Raw genomic sequence first — 26,103 nt, forward strand, 5'->3', positions numbered from 1 at the left:
CATCAATAAATGGGCAAAGGAAATGAACAGAAAATTTTCAAAAGAAGACAGAATAATGGCCAGCAAACACAGAAAAAAATGCTCAACATCTCTAACCATTAGAGAAATGCAAATCAAAACCACAATGAGATATCACCTAACCCCAGTGAGACTGGCCTCTATCAAAAAAATCCCAAAACAACAAATGCTGGCGAGGATGTGGAGAGACAGGAACACTCTTACACTGCTGGTGGGACTGCAAATTAGTACTTATTTATTTTTTAGAGGCAGGGTTTCCCTCTGTTACTCAGGCTGGAGTCAGTGACCCAATCATAGCTCACTGTAACCTCAGACTCCTAGCCTCAAGCAATACTCCTGCCTCAGCCTCTTGAGTAACTATGTCTATAGGCACATGCCACCTCACCTGGCTTATTTTTTAACTTTTTGTAGAGATGGGGTCTCACTGTGTTGCCCAAGATGGTCTTGAACTCAAGCGATTCTCCTGCCTCAGCCTCCCAAAGTTCTGGGATTACAGGGGTGAGCCACCAGGCCCAGCTGAAAATTATTTGCTTAAACTGTTAGGTATATAAACTATAGGTTGCCAAAGCCTTTTATATTCTTTACTCATAAGGCCAATTTAATTATCACAAAGACTCTCAAGTGATCCTTTAAGACAAAGAGATCTTTATTTTGAGATCAATGGTGTGTAATCCTAGAAGATTCATAAAAAATGTACAATAGCAATGCTTATAATAAAACAACTTCTACACTAAGCCTTCACCACAATGCATAATAAACAAAATCTCTACTTTCTCCTGTAGTTCACATTTTCTTTAAAATACTACCATTTAATATCTCTCTCATAAATATTTTGAAAAAGAGCATTGCTATTTTTGTTGAAAATGGTCTGCAAGAATTTTGATTTGCTTTTCAGATCAATCCTACCCAACACTGTCAACCTTCTAGGTATCCCCATTTTCTTAAACAACCAGAATTCAAATATTTGTCTCCAAAAAAGATATAGCCATATTATTCCATGCCCACGGGACCTAAAGAAAAGGGGAAGGGGTAACAAGACTAGAAGAGAATAGAAAGGAGAATATTTTTCTCATTAGGGTCACAGCTACACTTGTTTTAGGTCAATGCCTATTTTATTGGCCCTAAAATCAGGGGTACATCCTCTGTTTTAGAAGACAAGGGAACAATATACCTTTCTACAGCATTTGGATCTAGGAATATGTACAGATTGTTCAAGATATAAACAATTTATGCAAATAAAAGCCTTCAGAAAAATATATTTTACTTCTGTCTTGCACATTCGAGGGAAGGGATCATCATAATTAAAATTAGGGTGATACTTTCAGGCAAGAGTTAGCGATCATAACATTTAGGGTATCTTTCACTTTTACAGTCTATCCACTTTCAGAGTGACAAATCCCAAAATTATTTTTTAAAGTTACATGTGATAAAAAACAACAAGCATGAACAATACACTTCCCCTTCAATCTGACAAAGCCTATAAAAATCCAAAGAAATGGTGTGTGTGGGGGGGAGGGAATCTGAAATACATATCTTTAAAACGAAGAGTTCTAATAATCTATAACTAAAAGAGCAACACCTCAATGGAATAAAAGACATAAGATTTGTACAAATCTCTTTCATAAGAGAAAGGCAAACAACAGTACCAATAAATAAAAATGTATGTTTGACCATAACATTAACCAAACAAACACAAACTAAAACAGGACTGGGTTTTCTGTTCTTTTGGTCTGTTAAGCATCACTGACAGGAGCATCAACTGGTACCTGCTTGTCAGAGTGTGGTTTTACAGTATGAGTCAACAGTCTTAGAAATATGCATAACTTTATGGCAGAACTTTTTCTTCTAACAATTTATTCAAAAAGTTGACTAGACAGTAGGAGTTAAGGTCATGGACTCGGGAGTCAAACAGTCCTGGATCTGAGTCTCATGGCAATCGACTATTTACTAGCCCTGTGTATATGAACGGGTTATTTAACACTTTCTCATTCAACCCTTCTAAGTCTAAACTTCCTCAGTCATATCCCTGAATAAGGATAAAGAAGAGTAACTGCCTAATAATATCATTGTATTCAGCTGAGAAAATGCATGTAATGTAATTAACATACTATGTAGCACCTGATAAATACTTGGGACATCTTGGCTTTCATTAAGACGTTATTGCTACAAGGGAACAAATATGGAAATATGGGGATGTTCATCCATCAATTGTGAATACCTGCAAAAAATGGATCACTACACAGTTTTAATGGAATACTAGTGTGACAGTGATTATTAACTGCTCACCCAATAACCATTTCCCCTTTGTTGTACAATAACCAATTGTTTAGCTGGGCATCTGGCCATCCTGAATAAATGCTAAACTTTCCAGTCTTCCTTGTGGACACGTGGCTAAATTCTGGCAAAGTGAAGAGTGCAACTTCTGCACTGTGCCTTTAAAGGGAATATGCAGGTCCTGCCATTTCTCCATTTCTCCCTTCCACTGATAGAATACTGACATGGTTGTGAACCGTTCAGGATATGTGGAAGAGGATTATAACCTGAAGACAGTAGAACAACAAGACAAAAGGATCTTGGGTTTCGACACCATGTTGTGCAAATCATATCTACTCACTTCGCAGGAAAGAGGCCCATCGGCCTGGACTGACAAGGAGAAGCAAAAGAAACCTGTTTCTTCTTTGAACCACATAGTCATTTGGGTTTTCTCTGGCATGCAATCAAACTATATTCTAAACAATACAGCAACTAAAAATGATGAAGTGTATTGACACGACAAATTTTAACTATATTTTAAATTCAAAAGGCAAATCGTACAGGGAAATCTTTCTTAAAAATGCATGCCTTACTCTCCCTCCCTGCCTCTTTCTGTCTCTCTTCCTCCCGCCCTCCTTCCCTGTGTGTGTGGGGTGTGTGTGTGTGTGTGTGTTGAAAGGCTAGCACATTTTTTAAAGTCAAATTATTAATACACTTATTTTAGGACAAATCCCAATTGCCTTATCAGAGAAATTAAGCTATTTTTTGAATCACTGCATAAAATTTATATATATATAAATACAAATTATATTTATACATATATGTATATGAGATGCAGACTTCTAAGATATATCAGGCAGAATGACTTTATTCTTTAAATGGTGAAATAGGAAAGCCAATTTTAATATGTGTGAAATAATAATGTTAAATATTATAGTTTCAAATACATAACTTTTAATATATTTAATTATTTTGACTACGGAGAGAAAATGGATATATTCTGTATGGTCTAACGTCTCAACTAATCAGAATTCTGTGTCTCTTCCTTTTACTAGGCAGGCACTGAATTTTGAAGAAACCAGGGTAGTACTCTAATCCCCCCACCCGCCTTCTTTTGCAGCCATTAAATATGCCAGTTCTGTAAGAAAAGAAGTGGCCTGAAAGTGGAACTTTCCATTTTTTTCTCAGTAATGCTAAATGCCATAATGTAAAAAAGCAGAGACCATATATTTTGCAAGAAAAAAAGTTTGTGACCAAATACTTCCATGTGCATCCAGGTTGTCTTTTACATGTGAAGAAGAAAAAGACATATATCTTGATACAGGTCATCTAATTAAGTATGCTTTAAACAATTACTTCAAGGAGTAATCCTGCCAAAAATGATAAAATTATGACATAAAACAATGAACTATAAACTCTAAGGCAATACGATGGAATATTACTCAATCATAAGAAACAACAGTGATCTAGAACCTCTTATACTTTCCTGGATTAAACTTAAGCCCATTATCCAAAGTGAGGCACCACAAGATCAGAAGAATGGGCTCCACTTGTACTCGCCATCAAATTGGTACTAACTGATCAACATTAGGGTGATCACATGGCAGAAATACTCTCCAAGGATTAGGGGGATTTGGGGGGTAACCCACAACTAAAGGACACGGGGAGCATTGTAGGGGGGAAGGACATGCCTTTAACCCTCGCTTGGGTGAGGCAAAGACATAAAGTGTAACCATAATGTTTGTACCCTCATAATACCCTGAAATAAAAAAAAACGGTAATCCAAATACATTTTATTAGGTTGATTGCTACATGAATATCCAAAGAAAATGTAAAAAATAACTTAGTAACAGAGTAGTTGGAGGAAATTGGTTGGTGGTGGGTGGGAACCGCATTTCATGTCTGCTGTAGTGCACCACTCAAAAAACAGTTTCCTCTTGACAATTAGAGAAAAAAGTACTAAAGCATTTTACTAGTTAATGACTAAAAGAATTAAAAATGATTAAACAGCGGCTAAATTTTGTGCAAGGCTTCTCACGCTGAATGTTTGATGCAGGCCTCATTTTGAATAATTTTAAAAATGAAAGCCTTTTAAAAGCAGAATGAAAACATCCACCCCTTAAAAATTAATATTAAATCTACCCAATTTCTTTCTGGGCTCATAATTTTAAAACTTCAATAATTTAATTCATTCCCTACATAATTGTGTTTTAAAACCTGATTTACCTGAATTAGGTTCTACAGTAACTTTAATCATTGCTTATAGCTATTTGCCAATTCTTCGTTAGATCAAATACTGCTGCTTCTAGCTATTATATAAGAAAATAATAGCTTTTAAACTTTTAATAACCTAGTTAATTTTCTATCAAGAAACACTATTTACTTCAATAAGCAGTCTCTTTTTCAGTGTCTCTTAATTAAAAATCTGAGCATTATAATTACTTTCCTCAGATGTGTTGTTTCTCTTAACTATCTGTTTCTTAAATTATTAATATGATTACATTTTGTCCCAGGCACATTAAAACAAACATTTAAAAATACTTTCTTCAATCACCTATTATTCAGTATATGTGTAATTCACACTAAGTTAAAAATAATGGCTATTTTTTCAATATAAGTGGTTATATATTTTAATGGATCCCTTATCTTATTCTAATCAGGACAAGTTTTTCTGTATTGCGTTTTCTTACTGTTGTTCACAGAATTGGGCAGTTACAGAGGTCTGTGTAAATCATTTTTATTAGTTTATTAGTCTCATAACTACTTAAGTCTCATAACTATTGTTATTGAACAGAACACTAACTTCTATAGTATTAATATCTATCTACACATTTGCCCCATCTTGGTAGGCTTTTATTTTTAGCAATACATTTTTTCATGATCTCAGTGTTTTTCATGTCTTATTGAGGATTCTTCAGTGATAATGTAAACAATTTCAGCAGCCCAAAGAGGAGAAACCAGGAGTTTTGACATAAAATGTGTGGTTTTAGAATGTCCCTCAAACCCCTCAAGCAGAGTAGGACATACTCTGATTTTCTCACATTTTTTAAGACTGAAGTGTTACTGTCAAAAACACTGGCTCTCTTTTCCAAGGAAAACAGCTTTTACTCTCCAAATTGTTTATGCTGCTCAAAATTTTTAAAGCATTCAATCCATAATAAAATGCTGACAATACAGCTATTGACAGCAACAGGTAACCAGTGGCTGTAAAATACACGGCGCTTTCTCCAAGTTTGAATCAGGCAGGATCTCACATATCTCAGATCTTGTTCTTGGTAAAAAGGGATAAAAGGAACTGAGAGAAATGCTCTTGGCTGGCACTGGCTGGGGTGTTGGAGGGCTGAGGAGGTGTTAGTGAGAGGGATCCGGTATCTTTTTGTTTCATTAAAATCCTGGCTTGACAGGAAACATAGGGGAAACTTATCCACAGAAATGGTGCATCCGCTGTGCAGGCCAAAAAGTAGATTCTCCCACCGCTACTTAAAATAAAGAAACTTATAGTTCTCTTTCTCTCATGTTTCTGGCCACATCTTTCTTCCCTTCTTCTGTATTCACTATTGTACTCTATTCCAATCACTTAATTTTCTTTCTTAAAACTCTGAATGCCAAGAGTAAAAGCCCTTAGGAAGTTGTCCATGATTGTGTGCCAATTCAGTTCAAAATCTATATAGACACTTGGAATCGTTAAAATGAGAATGTGAGTTGATTGACCTACTTTTAGTTTACGTTTTTTAAAATTAGAGGGATTGAGTGAATTTGAGAATGAACTGAATTCTAATTCCAAATGCTCAAGTTTCTTATTCTGCTAAAGAGTGTGCTGAATGAGTCGAGGTGGTGGCAACATTTAGCATTTGATTCGATAGATCGTATTGCATTTTCTGTTTTTTGTTTTTACTTTTATTTCAGGATATTATGAGAGTACAAACATTTTGGTTACATTTTATGTCTTTGCCTCACCCAAATGAGGATTATTAGAGGCATGTCCTTCCCCCCTACAATGCTCACCGCATCCATTAGTTGTGAGTTTACCCCCCCCCACCCCCTAATCCCTGGAGAATATTACTATCCTGTGAGCATTTTCTGTTTTTAAAGTGATTGCTTTGGAAGGAATTTCACTCACTTATGCCACAAATATTTATTGAGCACCTATTATATGGGCAAGAAGTCTTTAGAGCCCAGTGGCTGTATCTCTTGAGATCAGACTCCTCCAAGAAAGCATCATAGAAACAACTGAAATACAATGTAAGTTCTGTGCCATCATGGGTGAAATGATGCTTCCCTTCCTCTGGGAGAGGATAGTGATGTGTTAGAGAAGGTTTCACAGAGAAGGTAGAAGACAACTAGGAATGCATGAAGCGCAAAGCCATCACAGAAAGAGGAAATGCTTGAGCAAAGGGAAGGAACACACATGTGGAGGTATAGTGAAGCTGGATAGGTAGCCTGAGTTCAAGTTTTGAAGCACTCTACGTGCCCTGGTAAGGGCATCATATGATGTCAAAAATGACAGTGATCTAGCACCACTTACATTTTCCTGGATTAAACTTGAGCCCATTATCCAAAGTGGGGCACCACAAGAGCAAAAGAACAGGTCCCATTTGTACTCACCATCAAATTGGTATTAACTAATCAACACATAAATGCACATATCAGAATAACATCTATTGGATGCTGGGGAAGGGGGAGGGCGGTGGGAGGAGGGGGGAGGAGGGAGGAGGGGACGGGTATTTGTATACACAAGGAGTGCAATGCGCACTACCCGAAGGATGGACATATTTGAAACACGGTCTTGGGGGGGGGAACCAAGGGCAACACAGGTAACCTAAACATCTGTACCCCATAATATGCTGAAAAAAAAAAAAAAGTTACATGAACCTATGGGTCCTTCCCAATGGTGAGTAGGAAAAAGAAAAAATACCATCCATTGATTTCACAAAGGTTTCCATGGCTGGGGATCCTTGCATACTGGTATCGTGTTTCATTATCGAAGTCGGTTCCAAAAGAATTTCTTTCTGAGAATTACAGAAACACACTAGATAAAAGCAAAGTCCTTCTCCTACAATGAATCCTTAAAGCATTCCAATATCCACTGCTACAAACTTGCAAAAAGCCTTTTAACTTTGGCCTTGGACAAGCAATGATTTATGTCAAGTAAGTAATAATTATAACGTGTTTGGCAAACTATATACATTTTGGCAAGAGAGCACGCTGGTGAGGATTTCCCAGGTTGATAGTAGATGTGTTTGTTGCTATTTTCATGGCTGAGTGAGTGTGTGAGTGTGTGTGTGTGTGTGTGTGTGTGTGTGTGTGTGTATTATGTAATACATTGGGACTTTTCTGCTATGTTTTGATCAACTACTATGTGTATTTGAGATTTTCAGGCGAAGGCACAAGAACACATATAATATGCAAAAAAAACCTTTTCATTCATTATTATTGAATAACATATAGGGACCCTGTGAGAGTTAATTAGTGGGAACTTAAACTACAGTCTACAAATTCTAAGTAGGATTATGTGTATACATATTAATATTTTCTCACTGAAACTTTTTAGTCTGGCATATTGGATTGTAACAGAATGCAATAATCAAGCATAATTACTTCCACACAAAAAAAGTCCATATCAATCTTTTCTTGGTGACCTATTTTCGGTGAGTTTTCCCCAGTAGTGCAATCACCCAAACAAATCTCCAGCAGACTGTGTATTATAGCCTCAAAGCCTCACATTTAAAAAGCAGCCTTTTCCACGTATTTGTAAGTGAAAACTTGCTGCATGAGGGTGCACTTTCTCTGCCAGAGACCCAACCTGCCTCAAAGCAAAGGGGTTATATTCCATTATCAATAGTAGAGAGACTATTTGGCTGAATATTTTATCTTTGCTTGCCTGAATGCCATCAAGTCTAATACAAATTAATCTCTTGTCACATTTGTAAAAACTGAAAGGTTTTTTTCCCCCCAAACTGACAGATGCTGTAGAATTCTAATTTTAAAATGTAAATAAAAAAAGGATGTCTTGAAAAGCTCCCTCCATATTGCGAACTGGAATATTTTCTTACGGGTATTTTGCCATTTTCAGGGGTGGGGGAAGGGTTAGTATAAAATTTTGAATAATTTATGGAGAAATACGAGATGCACATACAAGCATCTTGTGCTTTTTTTTTGTTTGCCAAGAATACTGAATAGTTAAAAAGTAATGAAAGGTTGGGAAGAAAATAAGTTGGAATCACAGGCAAGACAGAAGGATCATTGGATATTTTCTTGTGGGATAGATAGTGCCAAATGTACTATATCTTGAAGTATTTAAGGGCAACACATACTAGTCACTAATTAAAAGTGATTTCATCTTCATGCTTCCTTCACAGGAATCAATTTTGCAGACAGCATTGCCATCTATGTGGAAAATTCCTCAGCGTAGCCAAGAATCATATGCATACCAACTCATTCTTTGAAATTCTGGCACCAAGACCTTACCTTTGTCACAAAAGAGCAGCTGCCACCACCAAAAATTAAGGCCCAAGTTGGGACAGACTTAATTGTGGAAATTATGTGACATTTTTCTACTGGTAAGTGTTGAACAGTACATACAAGAAGAGTGTTTTAACATATGCATTTTGCTTATATATTTTCCTAATTACACATTATTTTGAATGTGATAGGGTGGAATAAAGAGGAGCACCAAATGCAGTTCAGAGCAGTGATGCAAAACCCAACCAACTTCTACATTTAAGCTTCTCCTTAAGTAAATAATCTAAAACGAGTAGTATAGGCTTATCCTTTCGTTTCTTGAACACAGCAAAAAAGGGGAAAAGGGGCAGAGAGAGGTTTATGATACTGAGGGAAACTGCAAATCTTCTACGTTCAAAAAGAAGTGCTGCTCATATCATCACAGAGACTTTTTTAAAAAAATGAATTCACATCTTTATTTTGTCTTTCCCTTTTCTGAATTTCCACAGACTCAAACTCTGATCGAAAGAGTCCAGCATGGATTTTATTATTCTCTTTTCTGGCAGGCTCCCACCAGGGTACACTTTATGTCTATAACCAGATTAACTCCTCAAAGACAAAAAGTATTTATTAAAGTCCAAACACAGTGTGGAGTGCACAGTCACTGTAAAATGAACATATGCTGAACTCAATTCCACTGATCTAACTGGACCTGAATCCTCTGGAAAGGACAGCACTGTATTTGGGTCACAGGAAGAAGCAGCCTTCTTTATGCCCTTTCTTTATGTTGGAGGCAAAAAAAAGTCAGATTCAAAATACCCAAGATATGTGCTACGATTAAATTTAATAATTTTCCCAAAGGATATAATCTTCTAATGTTCAAAATAAAGCAATATCAGTTTTGAGCAGCAGGAAAAATGCATATATAGCCTTATTTATTTATGTGTGTATATAAATGCATACAACACATATAAACATTTGTTTATATATAACATATATAAATATATTTATATATACACATTACATGTCATTTCCCTACTCTGAAAGCCATCAAAAGAAACTTTACTATAACCAAACATTTCTAATGAATAATCCATTTAGTCATACTTTTAATATAGACAAAAGTCTTGCATCCAACTCATATAGCACAGTATATTTTTTCCTTACATAAGGAAAAAATACACTTACATTTCAGTCCTTAACAGCTGCCACCTTCTCCTTTTCCTAAACTGAATGATTCCTTAATTTACTACTTCATGCATCCTTAATCTATCTTCATAGACTTATAGCAGATAACAAAATCCTATTGTATTTTTCATGAATTAAAAGAAAAAATAGGTAAAATCATTTTAAAGACCAATTCTGAGAAGCCTAGTCTATGGATTATTTTCCATTGCACTATTTTTATGTAAAATACAAGTTGTAAGCAATTTACAAAAATACTAGTTTATGCTATATGAATATGACAACTTTCAGGCAAGCTGAATTTGCGGATATTAAGAAACCCTGTATGCTGGCAGACTTCTGGCTGACATGTCACAATCATACATGTGTTCATTGAAACAAGGACAAGTACAGGGGCTTCAAAGGTGAATGAAGCAAATAGTTTGGAGATGGGCACTTGATAAGATTGGCCCAAAACTACAAATATACTCAAGTCCATCCTTAAAAAAAAACTGTCTGTTTTGGTTAAGTTGTCACTATGATGTCTACTAAAATAGGACATTTTAAGCAGCACCATTTCCTCTTCTTGCTACTCCAGGCACGGAGTTAATCTGTTCCAAGAAAATGTCTAGTTTCAATTCCTATGTCTTGTCATAACAAATTTAGAGTTCCACCAATTAAAAAATAAGCAGGCTTCAAGCTACCATCCTCTATTTCTCTGTTTTCCTTTCTTCTTTCCAAATTATCAATTTCTGTGGAATTTTATGTATTCATTATCTTCACTTTTCCTTCCTGGATATTTCTCTGATTCTACCTGTTCCGTGCTAAATCTTCACCTTCCCAGGGAAAACACTTCCTTGAGGATCACCAATGCCTCACTCTCCAGAGAATGGCACTATGTCCTATCAATTATACCAGTTGTATTTATATCAAGTGAGGTAATGTATGTGAAAGTGCTTGTTAAACATTAAAGTATTATATAAAGAGATGGCATAATTAATATTATATTCCAAATTATTTATCAAATTTCCACTGTGACTACCACAGTGTAACAGCCTTTTAACAAGCTTCCTGATTTCCTGTCTCACTCTGCTTCAATCTACCCTATACTCTGATACCTGAGTTATCTTCCTAAAATAAAGAGATCCACTCAAGTCAATTCCCTGTTCAAAACCCTTCAGTAGTTTCCCATTGTGTAATAGATAGATTTCAGATTCCAAACCATTCAATCAGCCATTGCAAATTCTACCTACTACTTGAAATTTTCCACTGCTACACATCCCTCCCAATTGTTTCCTCCCTCCAAACACCATATCTCACTCTCCTTCCACACTTCTCAGTATGGCAACCTTTTCTCCCTGATGCCCTTTGCTCCCGTGGTGACCCCTGAAGCCCTATCCATCCATTCTGTAGGGTCTACATCCAATCCAATCTCCTCCTAGAAACCTTCGTAGAGGTGAATTTAAGACTAAATATATCCCCACACAACTCACACTCTCACAGTTCACAAATTCTGCCATGTATGAGAATGACTTACATGTGCATCCTTCTATCTTATGAAAGTTTAGCAGACTACTAGAGGAATATTCTCTCTAGAATATTTATCACAAAGAATATGCTCAATAAAGATTCACTGAACTGATCTTGTACTTGTGTCATCACTATTGACTATTACGTATATTAAAGTAATAATCTGGAACATCTAGAAAAGGTCACTGTTAATTTTTAAATAGAGTTATTGGTGCTTTTGAAATATAGTAAAAAGAAATAGCTTATTAGACATGATAAGTAAAAAAATTTTTATTGTAAAATCACAAAGTGAATTGCTGAAATGAAAAAATACAGCTAAATCTTTTATATATGTCATAAAATAAAACAATGAGCCTAGTTCTAATAAATTATGTATAGAGAAAGAAAATAAATAAGAATAGGGAACAGCAAGAATATGTATCATTGGCAAAACAAAAGATGATGATTTGCCTGTGTCCTGATAGAAATGTCACTTGGAAAATGTTCATTCATCTTCCCACGTGCTGATAGACTTGAATCTTTGGACCAACTCCAAGACTGTCTGCCCCGCTGAAGTTCTTCTGGCCTATAAAGACTATTAGGTCAACCACTGTAGTCCATACTCCTCTTTCTAGAGTTTCTCTGAAACTGAAACTGCCTTACGAAGAGGAGAAAGAGACGGGATGTTTCCAGGACCTCTGGCCTGTGGCACTAGCTTTGCTTTAGGACAGTGTAAAACTTGCCAATATCTCCACCTTAAGAAAAATGAACTAAGATTAGTAGTATTATGAGGTTGGCCTAGATCTGTGGTTTTAATCCCTGGCTGTACTCTGTAATCACTTGGGGAATTTTAAGAAAATATCCATGTCTGGGCTCAGCACTCACACATCATAATGTGCTTGATTTTATGCCTAAGCATCAACCTGGTTTGAAAGTTCCTCAGGTGCATTAGTCAGCTCACGCTGCTATAAGCACATACTACAGACTGGGTGGCTAAAATAAGAGACATTTATTTCTCACACATCTGGAAGTGAGAAGTCCCAGATCAGAAGGCCAGAAGATCTGATTCCTTGTGGGGGCTCTCATTTTGGCTTGCAGACAGCTTCCTTCTTGCTGTGTCCTTACATCATGGAGAGAAAGACAGCTCTGGTCTCTTCCTCTTTTCATACAGGCACTAATCCAATTCATGATGGATCAGCCCTCATGACCTTAATTATCTCCAAAGGCCCTATCTCCAAATAACATCACATTGGTGGTTAGAGCTTGAACATCAGAATTTTGGAAGGGAGAGAATCATTCAGTCCATAACACAAGGTAAGTCCAAAGTGCAGCCATTATTGAGAACTACTTACCTAGATAAATGGTCATCAACTTTATTGTGCACTGAAAAATAAATACGGCAATGATATCCCACATGTTCAAGGATATCCTTATGCTCCTGTGGGCAAATTGTGATTTTGCATAATTCTGTGTGGCAGCTGAGACAACACCTTTATATACCTTATTCAAGAAAATGGGTGAGAATGTAAGTGGGTTATTTCCATTTATTTATGGAAATAACTTTTAATCTGATAACAATATGATTGAAAACCACGAGAAGATCTAGAAAGTTTCTTATATATGGCCAGCATTTTCTAATCACATAATCAGGACTTTGGCAGTGACTATGATCTCTGCTTGAAGAGGTCATTTTGAAAAGCAGTATTTTTTTTTTATTTCTACTCAAAGTACTGAGTTTATCAATTTAGAGAGAAGGGCTTATATCAGGATCCATCTTTAGGTAAATATATTAGAGCTTTAGGATTCAAGAAATAAGTAGCTCAGTCAGTGACAGTGAAAGAGTAGAAAAATTATGGAGTTAAATGTTAAAGGAAAAGGATGATGATTCTCCAAGAGTGGAAAGGTATCTGTAGTCTAGCCATTATTATAACTATTTTAACAGAAAATCCTTCTTTCACAGTAATTAATGAATTATCGTTTTTAAATATATAAGGACTATATTTCCAAGAGAACTTGTATATATATATATATTTTTTACTAATGTGTACGTAAATTGACTCATGCTTATTGAATAAGATTAGAAAGTTCACATTAACTGGAACCCTGGAATAATTGAGTTTACTTTGATATCTGTGGGCAAATATCAGAATGGAAAAAATGAAAGAGGCAACCAGCCCATTTCAACACACTGGAAATTGTAGACAGAAACAACTCATCCTTAAAATGCTATTAACTACAAAGAACCTCAAATTATATTAACACAGTAAAAATATTTTTCACTAATGGTAACAAATAGCATCAATCTCCTCCTTATCAAACTCTTCATCAAGATGATGAGCAAACCTAAGTGCATTTGATTATCTTAAATTCATGTTCAAAGGAAGTGAAGGTGAAGAGGAAGTTGCAACAAAAAAAGAAAGGAAGAAAGGAAAGAAGGGAGGGAAAAGAAAAGAAATAAAGCAAAAACCCTAACAAAAGAAAAAGTTCCTTTTTTTCTGCTGTTGACTCCTGTGAGGATTTCTAACTCGTTTTGTGCCCCATTCCATTTGAATTCAACTAATTCAAATATTTGCTGAACATGTGATATGTGCAGGGCTAAACTGGGTGCAGCACATCATTTCTGGGATTAATGATAACACTACAGACAAACTCCAAAAGCACACAGATCCATGTAATGTAACTGCACTGCCCGTCACTTGCCTGGTTTCCATAACTGTCTCGGGACACTATCTCTTATGGCCACCTTGACTAGAGAAAATTTAATCCAATATGATGGCTTTTCACTGAAAATACAATCTTCATGGGCTCAAGATGCTTCATTTCTCATTACTGACCACCCATCTCCCCCATTGCCCTTTCATCCCCAGCATACGAGCAGTACAAGCCACATACACACAGAGGCACATTCACTGACTTGATGCCCTGGCCGCCTGTGACATACCCAAGACTCACTGGTGCCAACTCATATAGAATTAAATGTTCACTCAAGGCTGCTTTTGCAACTACCCATGCAATATCAATCACGGGAGCTTTATTTTTCATGCATATATAGTATCTGGATCTAGGTGATGCTTTATGTGCATTTCTGGGAGAATCAATGGAAGCGAAGTTCTAGTGCCAGAAGTGACATTAAAGATGGACAGGTCAAGGTGAATGCTGACCTTATTCTTGGATTCAGATCAGAATCAAATGAAGGAAAGACCAGTGGAAATTGGCCAATCTCAACAACAAAAAGCTAATTTTTTCTAAGAAGCTTAATGGTACAATCTCTCTAAGACCTTATGCATTAAAGATTTATTAAGCACCTACTATAGGTGCTAAGTCTGAGAATGTAAGGATGAATGAAATACAGTTTTTGCCCTTATGGAGCTTAGTCTATTGGAGAAGACGGACAAATAAATTGCAAAACAATACAGTGGATGCTAGAACAAATTATGGAAAATGTGCTCTGGGGACAGAGCACTCACTTTCAAACCAGGAGTTAATCTCACCATTAAACTTCAGTCTATAAAAGCCACAAAGTGGCCATGAAACTTTCTTCACCTATGCTGCTCTACCAAGGGCTACCACAATATTTCTATAATGTTTGTATGGCTAACACAATATAGGCCACAAATAACCCACATGCATCAACAATTTGAATAATTTTAGTGACTTAAACATTTTTCTAATTGAGCTGACAACTTCTAATGAGTACTAGCAATCATTACTTTATCAGCTTTACTCTTGTCGTTGCCCTAAAACAGCACCACCCAGTAGACTTTCTGCGCTGATGGAAATGTTCTCTCTCTGTACTGCCCCACATGGTTGCCACTGGCCACGTAGACTACTGAGCACTTGATATGTGGCTGGTGTGATTGAGGAACTGAATTATTTTATTTTATTTTAATAAACTTTAAATTTAATGGCCACATCTGCCTAGTGGCTACAGTCTTAGCACAGTTCCAAAATAAAAGTGTTTTAGGATTGTGCAATATGATAAACATTTTTTCTTTAATGGCTATAAAGTATGTTATACATGTCTCTGAAGAATTGCAAACACACACAAAAACATAGTTTCTTTTTGTAACCTGAAGTTCCTGCTAGGAATTACTCCCAATAAGATATTAAAAGTTAAAGCACAACTTAAATCATGTTTCAGTTGGCTCTGACTTTTACCACTGGCATTCTACATGGAGTGGGAAGCATTTTAAAATATTTGAGAGTTAACATATTCAACACTTTAAGAGATATTTGGAAAAGACTGTTATTCTCAACTAGTTGGGAATAGAGAAAGTATCTTAAAAGTGAGATTTAAAGAGACTGAATCAATTAGCTGGATTGCACATATCATGAGTGTCAGAGCTCTGCTGAATTATTAGCGTCTAGCATGGTGCCTAGCAGATGTCGGGGCACGTGGTAAACATGTAATGAATGAGCAGATAAAGTAGTATGGATGGGACTGTTCTATATCTGGATAATGACAGTCATTACGTGACCATATGCATTTGTCAAAACTTTCAAGATGGCACACTAGAAAAAGCAAATTATGACAATTATTTTTTAAAGGACAAAAAAGCATTATGGGAAAAAAGCACATGGGAAAAATCATGAAGGGGATCTGCAGGAAAACAAATGAGATTCTAAAATGTACCATCACATCCCACGTAAGCAAGACTAGTAAATCATAAACAGCAAACTGATCTTCTAGGAATAAAAAGAGAAGAAGCATCAGGCTCTGGAGTCAGAAAGAATATATAGGTTGAAACAGGCTGTGTGATGTTAGGTAAGTTATTGGACTTCTCTGTGCCATGTTTCCTAATCTATAAAAGGTAGAAGATGAAAACATGAACATCAAAGGGTTTGGGGGAAAATGAAATGAGAAAATGTACCGGGAATGTACATGGTAAACACTTGAGTTGATGGTAACTGGAAATAAAACACAAGCTCATCTTCTCAATCAAGTCCTTCCTTTGAGGTCCTCTGGTCCTGACTGAGGGAGTTCCATTTCCATGCTATGGTCTGAGCAGTTGGCAAATTGCTGGTCAAATAAAGCTCTCAGACATTACTCAAATCTTTTTGGACCTTCAGATTACGAGACTGACACACTGCCTACTGCGTTAAGGAAGCAGGTTAGATTAACGGCCAATAAACATATTTAAAAAATGCTCAATGTCTCTAATCATCAGGGAAATGCAAATCAAAACCACAATGAGATACCACCTGACTCCAGTGAGAATGGTTTTTATCAAAAAGTCCCAAAACAACAGATGCTGGCATGGATGCTGAGAAAAACAAACATTTATACACTGCTGGTAGTAAACTAGTACAATTTCTATGGAAAGTAGTGTGAAGATACCTCAAAGAACTGAAAGTAGACTTGCCATTTGATCCAGCGATCCCACTACTGGGTATTTACCCAACAGAATAAAAGACATTCTATAGAAAAGACAGTGGCACTAGAATGTTTATAGCAGCACAATTCACAATTGCAAAGATATGGAAACAATCCAAGTGCCCATCGATACATAAGTGGATTAATAAAATGTGGTATATGTATACGATGGGGTATTACTCAGTCATAAAAAAAAAAATGGTGAATTGACACCTTTTGTAACAACCTGGATGGAAATGGAGACCATTCTTCTGAGTGAAGTATCACAAGAATGGGAATACGAACACCACACGTACTCACTACTAAATTGGAACTAATGGGTCAACACTTATGTACACATATGAAAATAAAACTTAACAGAAATAAAGCAGGTGGGGGGAGGTAGGGATGGTTAAATTCACACCTAATGGGTATAATGCACACTATCAAGGTGATGGACACACTCATAACTTCGACTCAAATTGTACAAAAGCAAATTATGCAACCAAAACATTTATATCCACGTAATATTCTGAAATTTTAAAGAAAGACTAAAAAAAATCTTTTGGGAGTTAAAGAGAATGGGGAAATGCAAATCATGCTTCCAGAAAAACCTGAATTTTTGCCAGAAGCAAAATTCCCACCACATAAAATTTTAAGCAAGATCTTAAATCTCTAGTGCAGACATGAGAGCTGAAATGAATTCATCAATGAAATGATTTATCCTGGCAAATTTCCCTGAGTGCATGCAACCACAGTCTGCATGAAAAGAAGAGAGAAATGAAATAAAGAAAATTGCTACTCTGCAAATCAAAAGTAATTAATTTTCTGAATGGAGACTAGTTATTATTTGGGAGAAAAACCATGAATATTCTATATTTGTGGTTACAATTTGTTTTCAGAGGATAAATAGACCAAACCGAGAGTTACAACATATTGAATTCCACTGACTCCATAGCCAGGATAAATTAAGAAATTAATTATTGAAGAGGAGTTGGGTATAATTTGTTATACCCAACTTGTTAATGTAGCTCTTAAAATGGCAAGACATGACTAAAAAGTTCAGAATCTGATTCATTACATATTTAATAATAATACTTAAACATTTGAACTTAGTGTACCTTGCAGCGCTATAACTCACTTAATTCAAAGACCCTGAATTCTCATTAATTGGAAGAAACTATTCCTTAAAAGCTCTTAAAACACCTACCTCTTCTCTATGACTCATAGTTAAGCCTCCTTACAGGAAAGCCACTGCAGTTTTCCCCATAAGATACACCTGTTCAGTGTCAAGAAGAAATGTGTTTCAGTCCATATACTCTGTTTGGAACGTTTTCTGAAAGAAGGAGTTGGTCTGTATTCCCAGTTCATAACATCAGAACACTTTGGACTCAGAAAGTGATATGATCCTGAACACTAAGACTTTCTTAATGCCACTAATGAGCACCTTAGTGAACTCTACAAGTTACTCCTGGGTAATGGAAAGAGTGGCAGCCTAATGTTCACATTGTATCGAGCTGTCATCTTGTGCAGTGAGTCTTGGTCAGTTGATAGACCCTTACTAAGCACCTATTGCATGTGCCAGGATACCTCATTGCATTCAAGGACACTGAACATGAGGAATAAACATATCCACAAACACTAAAGCAGGTGCTAGGGGAAAAACAGTTGAAGTGGAGGCTGAATTTTTCACTCTTACATAATGTGCTTCAGTTTTTCAAAACATGCTACCCCAAGATCAAGATATTCATGCCATTTTAGGTTAGCAATGTCTCTAGGTCAGCTTGTTGGCAGCAATGTAAAAGGAGAACTTTGTCAAAATGGTAAGGGATACAAAAGCAGTCACCTTCCAGTCTCAAAACAAAACAAAACAAAACGAACAAAAAACCCACAATGCATTTTGAGTTTCATTACAGTATTAAATTGAACATCATTACATAAGCTTGTCATAGTCTTAAACAATGAATTCAATTTTTTATGCTTACATTTTACATCACCAAAAAGTTAAAGAAAATGTCCAATAAATTGAAATCTACACAACCAAAAAATAGGCTACAAAGAATGCTTTACTGAGAAAAATCTTTGCAAATGTGATATATTCACATAATGGAATATTACTCAGCCACAAAAAGAATGAAGTACTGATACATGCTATAACATGGATGGACTTTTAAAACATTATGCCAAATGAAGAAAGCCCGACAGAAAAGGCCACATGTCGCATGATTCTATTTCTATAAAATGTTCAGAATAGGCATATCTATAGACAGAAAGTAGATTAGTGGTTGGTAGGAGCTGGGGTTATGGGGAACGGGGAATGCCTGCTAATGAGTGTGGGGTTTCTTTTTGGGGGGTGATTTAAATGTTCCGGAATTAGATAGTGATGATGGCTGCACAGCATAATGAATATACTAAAAGCGGCTGATTTGTACACTTAAAAAAGATGAATTGTATGATATGTGAATTTTATCTCAATTTTTTTAAAACAAAAGGATTCACAAGCTACTCTGGGTATGTGGTTTTGATGACATACAAAGCAATACTCTCTGGTTTACTTCCGTACTACTGTGAGAGTTACTTAAATAATAGTTTAAGTATTAAGAGGACCTGGCTTTGTTGATAAAATAGACCTATAACAGAAGTATAAATTCAACAGGTGTGTGTTTGATGACTACAGCACTTTTAAAACATGTCTTCCCCTTTCCAGAATCAATTGTAAGTTTTTAGAGTCAACCAGGACCAGAGATTCCCCTGCAAGTATTATATGTCAACTGTGTGCATTACACTAGCCCAGAGCACTTTTATAAGGCTTTTGGAATTTAAATCATGTCCATGTATGTAGTGGGCTATGGGCAATTATGACCGTATTTTCAAGCAATTCTCATTAGTTAGAACTTGAAAAATGATTTTCTGTTTGTAAACGCTACTATGCCAAGAGCAGCACCATCTATTGGATGAAAATGTAGGTTTAATAGCTACTGTATTATGAACCATCTGAAATTTAAAACTTGGGTTCATCTGACTGAAAAGAGTTAGGTACCTGTACTCAAAAACCGAGGCACATCTTGTAACTTTCAGGTTAATGCCTTCAAATCTATTATAGTCCATTGTTATGCAAAATATTCATGAAGGAAAAAAATAAAATGCAAAAATCCAATTTTACAATTTTTCCGGAAAATGATGGGAAAACTTGAATCTGCATCCCAGGTAAATGCTCAAACTGGCTATTTCAGAATGCAATTTCAGTTTTAAATCTGTAACCTGGAGAGTGGTGGATGAAAGACGAATCCATGAATAAATACATGGACCTGCAGCTCTCCTCTGGCTTTGGCAGCAGTGGCAGAATGCAGATATAGATTTTGATTGAACTTTTTTTTTTTAAGTAACTGCCCGGACTTGAATGTGACTAAATTGAAAGTACTAAAAAACACTAAAAAGTCAGGTTGGTGCTTGTTCCTGTTACTACCTTTCAGGTGTGTGTGAGTGTGTGTGTGTGCAGTTCACACCAGACACGTGTATTTTTCATTTAAGCCCATAATACCTGTAGCATGAAAATGAACAACAAAAATACAGTGTAGTATGTAGCCCCGGACCACAGTTGTATTTCTGGTCATTTATTTATCTTCGTTATGTATATCTGAAAGGCTACGTCCACACTTTGCAAAAGAGGAGAGAAGAACCGCGGCGGCAGGGACCTGATAACCCAGCCTGTGTCTTGCAGGGTCCGGGGCACGTTCCCCCGCGGGCACAGGGAAGGCGGCGGCGCGAGGTGGGGAGGGGGCGCGTATCTCCCACGCAGCTGACACCCATCGCGCCGCCGCCGCCACCGCGGGAGCCGAGTCGACGGTCCCTTTTTCCTCCTTGCTAGATGGCGACGGCAGCAAGTGGCGAACTGGCTGAAATCCCCCAACCCGCGTCCCACCGATCGCGGAGATGAAACCCCACCGAGGTCTTATCACTCACCCAGGCGGCAAACACACAGCAGCTGGATGCAAGCGAGGAGGCGCTTTAGGATGAGCATCTCCAGACGGTCCGGGCCCCTCACCGCGCGCGGCTCCTTTGCTTCGCAGGGTGGCGAGCGAGGGGGCGCGAAGGAAATGTTCCTTTTTAATCCTCCAGTGTATAGATATGAGGTCGTGTGCGTGTGCGTGTGCGTGTGTGTGCGTGTGTGTGTGAGAGAGAGAGAGGGAGAGAGAGACGCGTGGCGGTGCGGGGGACCGGAGCCGCTAGCCGAGGCGCATGTCGCGGGCGTGCGGAGTTTGTCTGCTTCGCCGGCTGCGGCCGCCGCGGTCTGAGCGCTCCGAGCCCGCGGCGCCGGAGTGCCGGGTGCGCGCTCGGGCCGGGCTGTGCGCGCCGCGGCTCCCGGCGGGGGCGGGGGCGCAGGACGGCGCGGCTGGGAGCGTGCGGCGGCCCGGGGTCGCGCGGGGGGCGGAGGGGCGCGGCTGTCGCTCTGGGTCCGGATCCCAACGTAGCGATTCACATAGCGACACTCCTCCCTCGGTCTGCTGCCAGTGGTTTTGCTGCCCTGGAGTTTGTGGAACCCGCTGGGGTTTAGAATCTTCCCCGAGAAAAATGTCTCTTCTTTAAGACTCCTGCATCACTTTGGGGGAGAAGAGAAGGCCAGTCCTCCGCCCCCCCATTGTCCCGCACAGCCAGAGGTTGACCTTTGGGTTTCACCCCGGGAATGTTTCTCATTTTATTGTTGTTCTCCCTGTAGATGCTTAGTGAGTCCAATCAGAAAGTGGCGGGGGCGCCTGAGTATGTGGGGTTCTCCTCCCCCTTTTCTTTCCATTTTCCAAATAACCAAAGTGCTAGACCCCATCACCTTTGAGGCAGTTGACTCCAACTCTCCAGCCCTGGTTGTGACCTTGCCCCTTCACTAGACCCCAATCAAACCATCCTGCTGCGCACAGCTGTGGGGGAACTTTCAACACTGCAATGGTCCTGCAGGACAGAACTAACTACCCAAGTGCCTCCTAGCACAGGGCCCCACAGCAAGATTTTTTAATTGCTTGATTGAAGAGTATATAAACGATATATAAGCCCAGCTCCTAGCACAACAGCAAAAAAACAAAAAAAAGTTTTCTAAATGTTTGTTGAATTCATTGAAGCCTAAAGGAAACAAGAAGGTAATGTGTTATTCTGCAAATGCCTGACTATACCCAGCCTTGAAAATTCATGAGATTTTCATTTATATGATATTCTTTAACTATTAGTACATTTTTCTTCTTATATGAGACCCAATTTGGAGCCTTTTAGGAGTCCCATCTAAGGCACAGAAAGCCAAGTTCTGGAATTATCCCATATATTCTTAGTAACAATTTGATGTAAGTATCTGTACAGTGTGTACTCCTGTGCCCTATTCTAGTGTCAAAAAAAAAAAATAGTGTTCTAGCTTTAAAAAATTTAAAGAAAACTTACTGCATACGAATTTGGGTTATAAAGTGTTACTATCAGTTCTCACTAATATCCACAGCCTCCGAACACTTGGCTAAATGCGCAGAGCTAATGGTGCAGTTTGTTATTGCTTCAGGAATTAATTATAGTTGTCTTATAACAGCTTTTGAAACTGTTTAGAGTGTTTATTCAGGAATACATACCAATATTAAGAAGTTGATCCTTGATTTTATTCTTCTGTGAATAGAAATAGAAATGCTGAAACCTTTACAAGAAATATTGTGGGGATTGATAGTTGCTCATATGAGTTCCCACATAGGAAGAAAATGGAAGTGTGTATGTGTATAAACTGGAAATGCACTGAGAGTTCAGAGAAAGTGTTTATTTAATATTGACTGGAGTAAGAAAGGAAAGTTTCCTAGAGATGTGTAGTCAAGCAAGAAGGACTAGCAGGAAAAAATAGATGTCAAAGGCAGTGGGGAAAAGAATGAAAGAAGCAGATGTCCTATGTTATAAAAATAATATCCTGCATGAATTAAATTTGAACAGATTGAGTGTAGTTAGACTAAGGCAAACACTGATTTCTTAGTGGATCAGCTTGTATCTGAAATATAACACAAGGGGGAACCATGGACAGAACTTCCAAGAACTTCAACTATTTGCAGGAAGGTAGGTTTGCTCATGGGAATGTATGGTGTTCCCGGAGGTCCCAATTATCAAGGATACCCCGCTAGACTGCAATAGTCCAACAGTCCCAACAGCCATCACATTAACTCTTCTCTTACTTGGCCAGAAAGTGACATCACTAGTCATTTTGTTGAGTTAGATCACCAAACAAAAGCACTGTTGAAATAAAAGTTTCTCTGGTAAAATGGGAAACGAATCTATGTTTTCTGATAATTTGTTTCTCATAGTTAAGGTTATTATCATTTGCCTGGGAAGTCACAAAAGTTACCTGGAGGGAGTAGTCACGTTGGTATTGTGGTTGTACAAGGAGCAGGATAGCAACCAATTCTGTGAGACTGAGTGACAGCCATGGAAAACTGACCTGGAGGACCAACTGATGTGGTTCCGATAGTCATGGAGAGTGATAATGGAGTGGGAGGTTGAGTTCCTTGGAAAATAGGTCACTGAAACAGCCCAGGTATGAAAGAAAAGAAGACATCAGAAGGGCAGGCACATCAGAAACATACTGTATCTCGTATTTCATAATTTTACTGGGGTCATGGTAATTTCTGAGATGTGTTACCTGATTAATATGCATTAGCTATGGTGAATTGAATTTATAAACTTGTAAAACTACATGCCTTTATTCAGAGTCTGAATGTGTGTGTGTGTGTGTGTGTGTGTGTGTGTGTGTGTGTGTGTGTGTGGAGAGAGAGAGAGAAAGAGAGAGAGAGAGAGGAGACAGAAAGAGGCAGAGAGACGGAGACAGAGAGTACATCTATCTAAAGCATTAACTTGGTGAACTAGATCTGTTTTCTTCTCATCTACATAACATCCTGGAGCATTCTGTAAATCCAAACTCATGTATAAAACAAAGCTCTAGGAGTAGTATCACTCTCAATAAGTATAACCTGCCATTTAATATGAAAAGTTTAAACAAAGAAATAAGAATTAACTATATTAATTGGACCTACAAAGGAAAAGAATATTTCTAGACGTAGATAATGGTTACCTTAATTGAGGATTTGACAAAAATTTCAAAACTCAAGAGTTTTCATGGAGAGAATGAATTTGGGATTCGTAAAAATTTATCCTTTACATTCGTTCATTTCTGTTGTGTGTCCATTATGTATCATGTACTGCTAAAGTATGAATTACTTCATCCCTACCATAAAGAGACTCACATTCTAATAAGAGGGAAAAACATTGCTACTAAAATGTCTTAGCATGGGATTGCCAGATAAAATAGAGCATGTCCAGTGAAATTTGAATTTCAGATAAATAATGAATAATCTTTTTTAGTACAGAATAATTTTTAGTGTATTACAATGCACTACATTTAATGAATAAATTGAATGAATACATTTTTAGTATAGTGAAAACTTTTTTAATTACAAAATAATTTTTAGTGCATGCCCATGTAATATTTGGGACACACTTATATTTTGAAAAATTTATCATTTATTTGAAATTAAAATTTGACTGGGTACCCTGTATTTTTACTTGCTAAATCTGGCAGCCCATTTTGGTGTGTCTGGAAGTTGATGTCAGGGTTGTTCATTTGTGATTATGAAATGTCCATGGTTTTTCATAAGTTTCCTACTCAACAAATCATTTCCAAAATGTCCCTCACATGACTATAGGTAGATACCAATGGGGAATCTGTTTGACTCTTCAATTCAGGTGGTGGTCTTGTCCTCTGCCTTTCTCTTATTGTGCTGATGCCACCCAGCTCTTCTCAGCCTCTGGCTGGCCATCCTTTCAGACTGAACACCATGCCTTTGATTAAGTGGCAGAGTTCTGATGGAGAGATACTTGAAGTTGATGTGGAAATTGGTATAGTCTGTGACTACAAAGACCAAATTGGAAGTCTCTGTTCTTCAAATACCTGTTGAATGAAGGAGTATGATATGGTCACTAATAAAGAGCATGGAAGCAACCCAAGTGTCCCTAAAAGACAGCTTTGGGAAGGGATGATGAAGGAGATGATGATCCAGTTCCTCTATCAAATGTTGACGCAGCAATGTTTTAAAAAGTCATTCAGTGGTGCACCCACCACCGGGATGACCCTCCTCTTCCTGAGGACTGTGAGAACAATGAAAAGAGAACAGATGATATCCCTGTTTGTGACCAAGAGTTCCTGAAAATTGACCAAGGAACACTTTTTGAACTTATTCTAGCTGCAAACTACTTAGACATAAAATGTTTGTTTGATATAACATGCAAGGGGAAAACTCCTAAGGAGATTCACAAGAACTTCAATATCAAAAACGACTTTACTGAAGAGGAAGAAGCCCAGGTATGCCCGGAGAACCAGTGGTGTGAAGAGAAGTAGAATGTTGTGTCTGACGCTGCAACACTGTCAGGATTGCCCCAAATACTAGTTGCACTGTGATGTTTATCATTGTTAATACCAGACAAACAATAGACAAATGCAGTAGCAGATCCATTGTATTAGCAGAATATTGTTCTCATTGCATGTGTAGTTTGACTACAGATTCCAAACCTATGCCCGATTTTCTTCGACTATGATCAAAAGTTTCTTTTTTCTTCACTCTGAATAAAACTGAACTGTGGATTCTCTATGGAAAGAAGGCTTTCCCTTCTTTTCGTAAAGCGATTTCTGCCTAGTTTATTGTCCAGTTAACTTTAGTGACCTTTTAAAAGTTGACATTGCACATAAAACAACTTACAAAAAGTTTTCTGAAATAGAATTAACAAAATATTATCTTAATTCATGAGTTGGAAACTGGAGAAAGACTACTTGAAGTAGATGTTCTGAGTGGGGTTATTAGCATGTCTTCCAGCCTCCTAGAGGCAAGGAGTAACAGTGGTATTGATTAGCTTGTGTGTAGCAGGGCTCCCTTAATGGGATCCGAGGACTTTTTTTTTTTTTTTACATTTCTAATTCTCTTAGCTTTGAATATATTGCCTAGAGATTAGTTACTATCCAGTTTGTGGGTTTTTCTGATAGAAATGTAACTGGAAACTTTGTTAACTTTTCAATTAAAAAAGACACTTAACCCATGTGCTATGTCATCTTTTTAGATGAGTGTTCCTATGTGGGGAAAACTCACACTAATGGATGTAAAAAACAACTTAACATTTAACATTAAAATGTGTGGCAAAACCCAGAAAATGTCTATCATGAATGCAAGATCCTTTCAATAAAAAGTAAGTTATATTAAAAAAACTCAGTGGAAGTGCTATGAGGTTACAGGAAACTATATAGTCAATAAAATATGGAAATAAGTGGGAAATAAAATATCGGTGTGTGACAATAGTATGACAATAATAAGTTG

The 26,103-nt window shown here is 37.4% G+C and overlaps 1 protein-coding gene and 1 pseudogene across 1 annotated transcript in view; one reads left to right on the top strand and one right to left on the bottom strand.

The window, feature by feature from the left end:
• Nucleotides 1-20,840, bottom strand: part of PTPRZ1 (protein tyrosine phosphatase, receptor-type, Z polypeptide 1) — a 242,740-nt gene extending 221,900 nt beyond the window's left edge. The window contains exon 1 of the mRNA XM_012652731.1: nucleotides 20,702-20,840. Coding sequence (XP_012508185.1) covers nucleotides 20,702-20,759 — 58 coding nt within the window. The 5' untranslated portion in view covers nucleotides 20,760-20,840. The remainder of the gene's footprint in view (nucleotides 1-20,701) is intronic.
• A 3,736-nt stretch (nucleotides 20,841-24,576) lies between these two features.
• LOC105817143 lies at nucleotides 24,577-25,136 on the top strand (annotated as a pseudogene).
• Nucleotides 25,137-26,103: the final 967 nt, after the last annotated feature.

The sequence above is a fragment of the Propithecus coquereli genome, unplaced genomic scaffold, assembly GCF_000956105.1.
Source record: "Propithecus coquereli isolate 6110/MARCELLA unplaced genomic scaffold, Pcoq_1.0 Scaffold4, whole genome shotgun sequence".
Taxonomy (NCBI): Eukaryota; Metazoa; Chordata; class Mammalia; order Primates; family Indriidae; genus Propithecus; species Propithecus coquereli.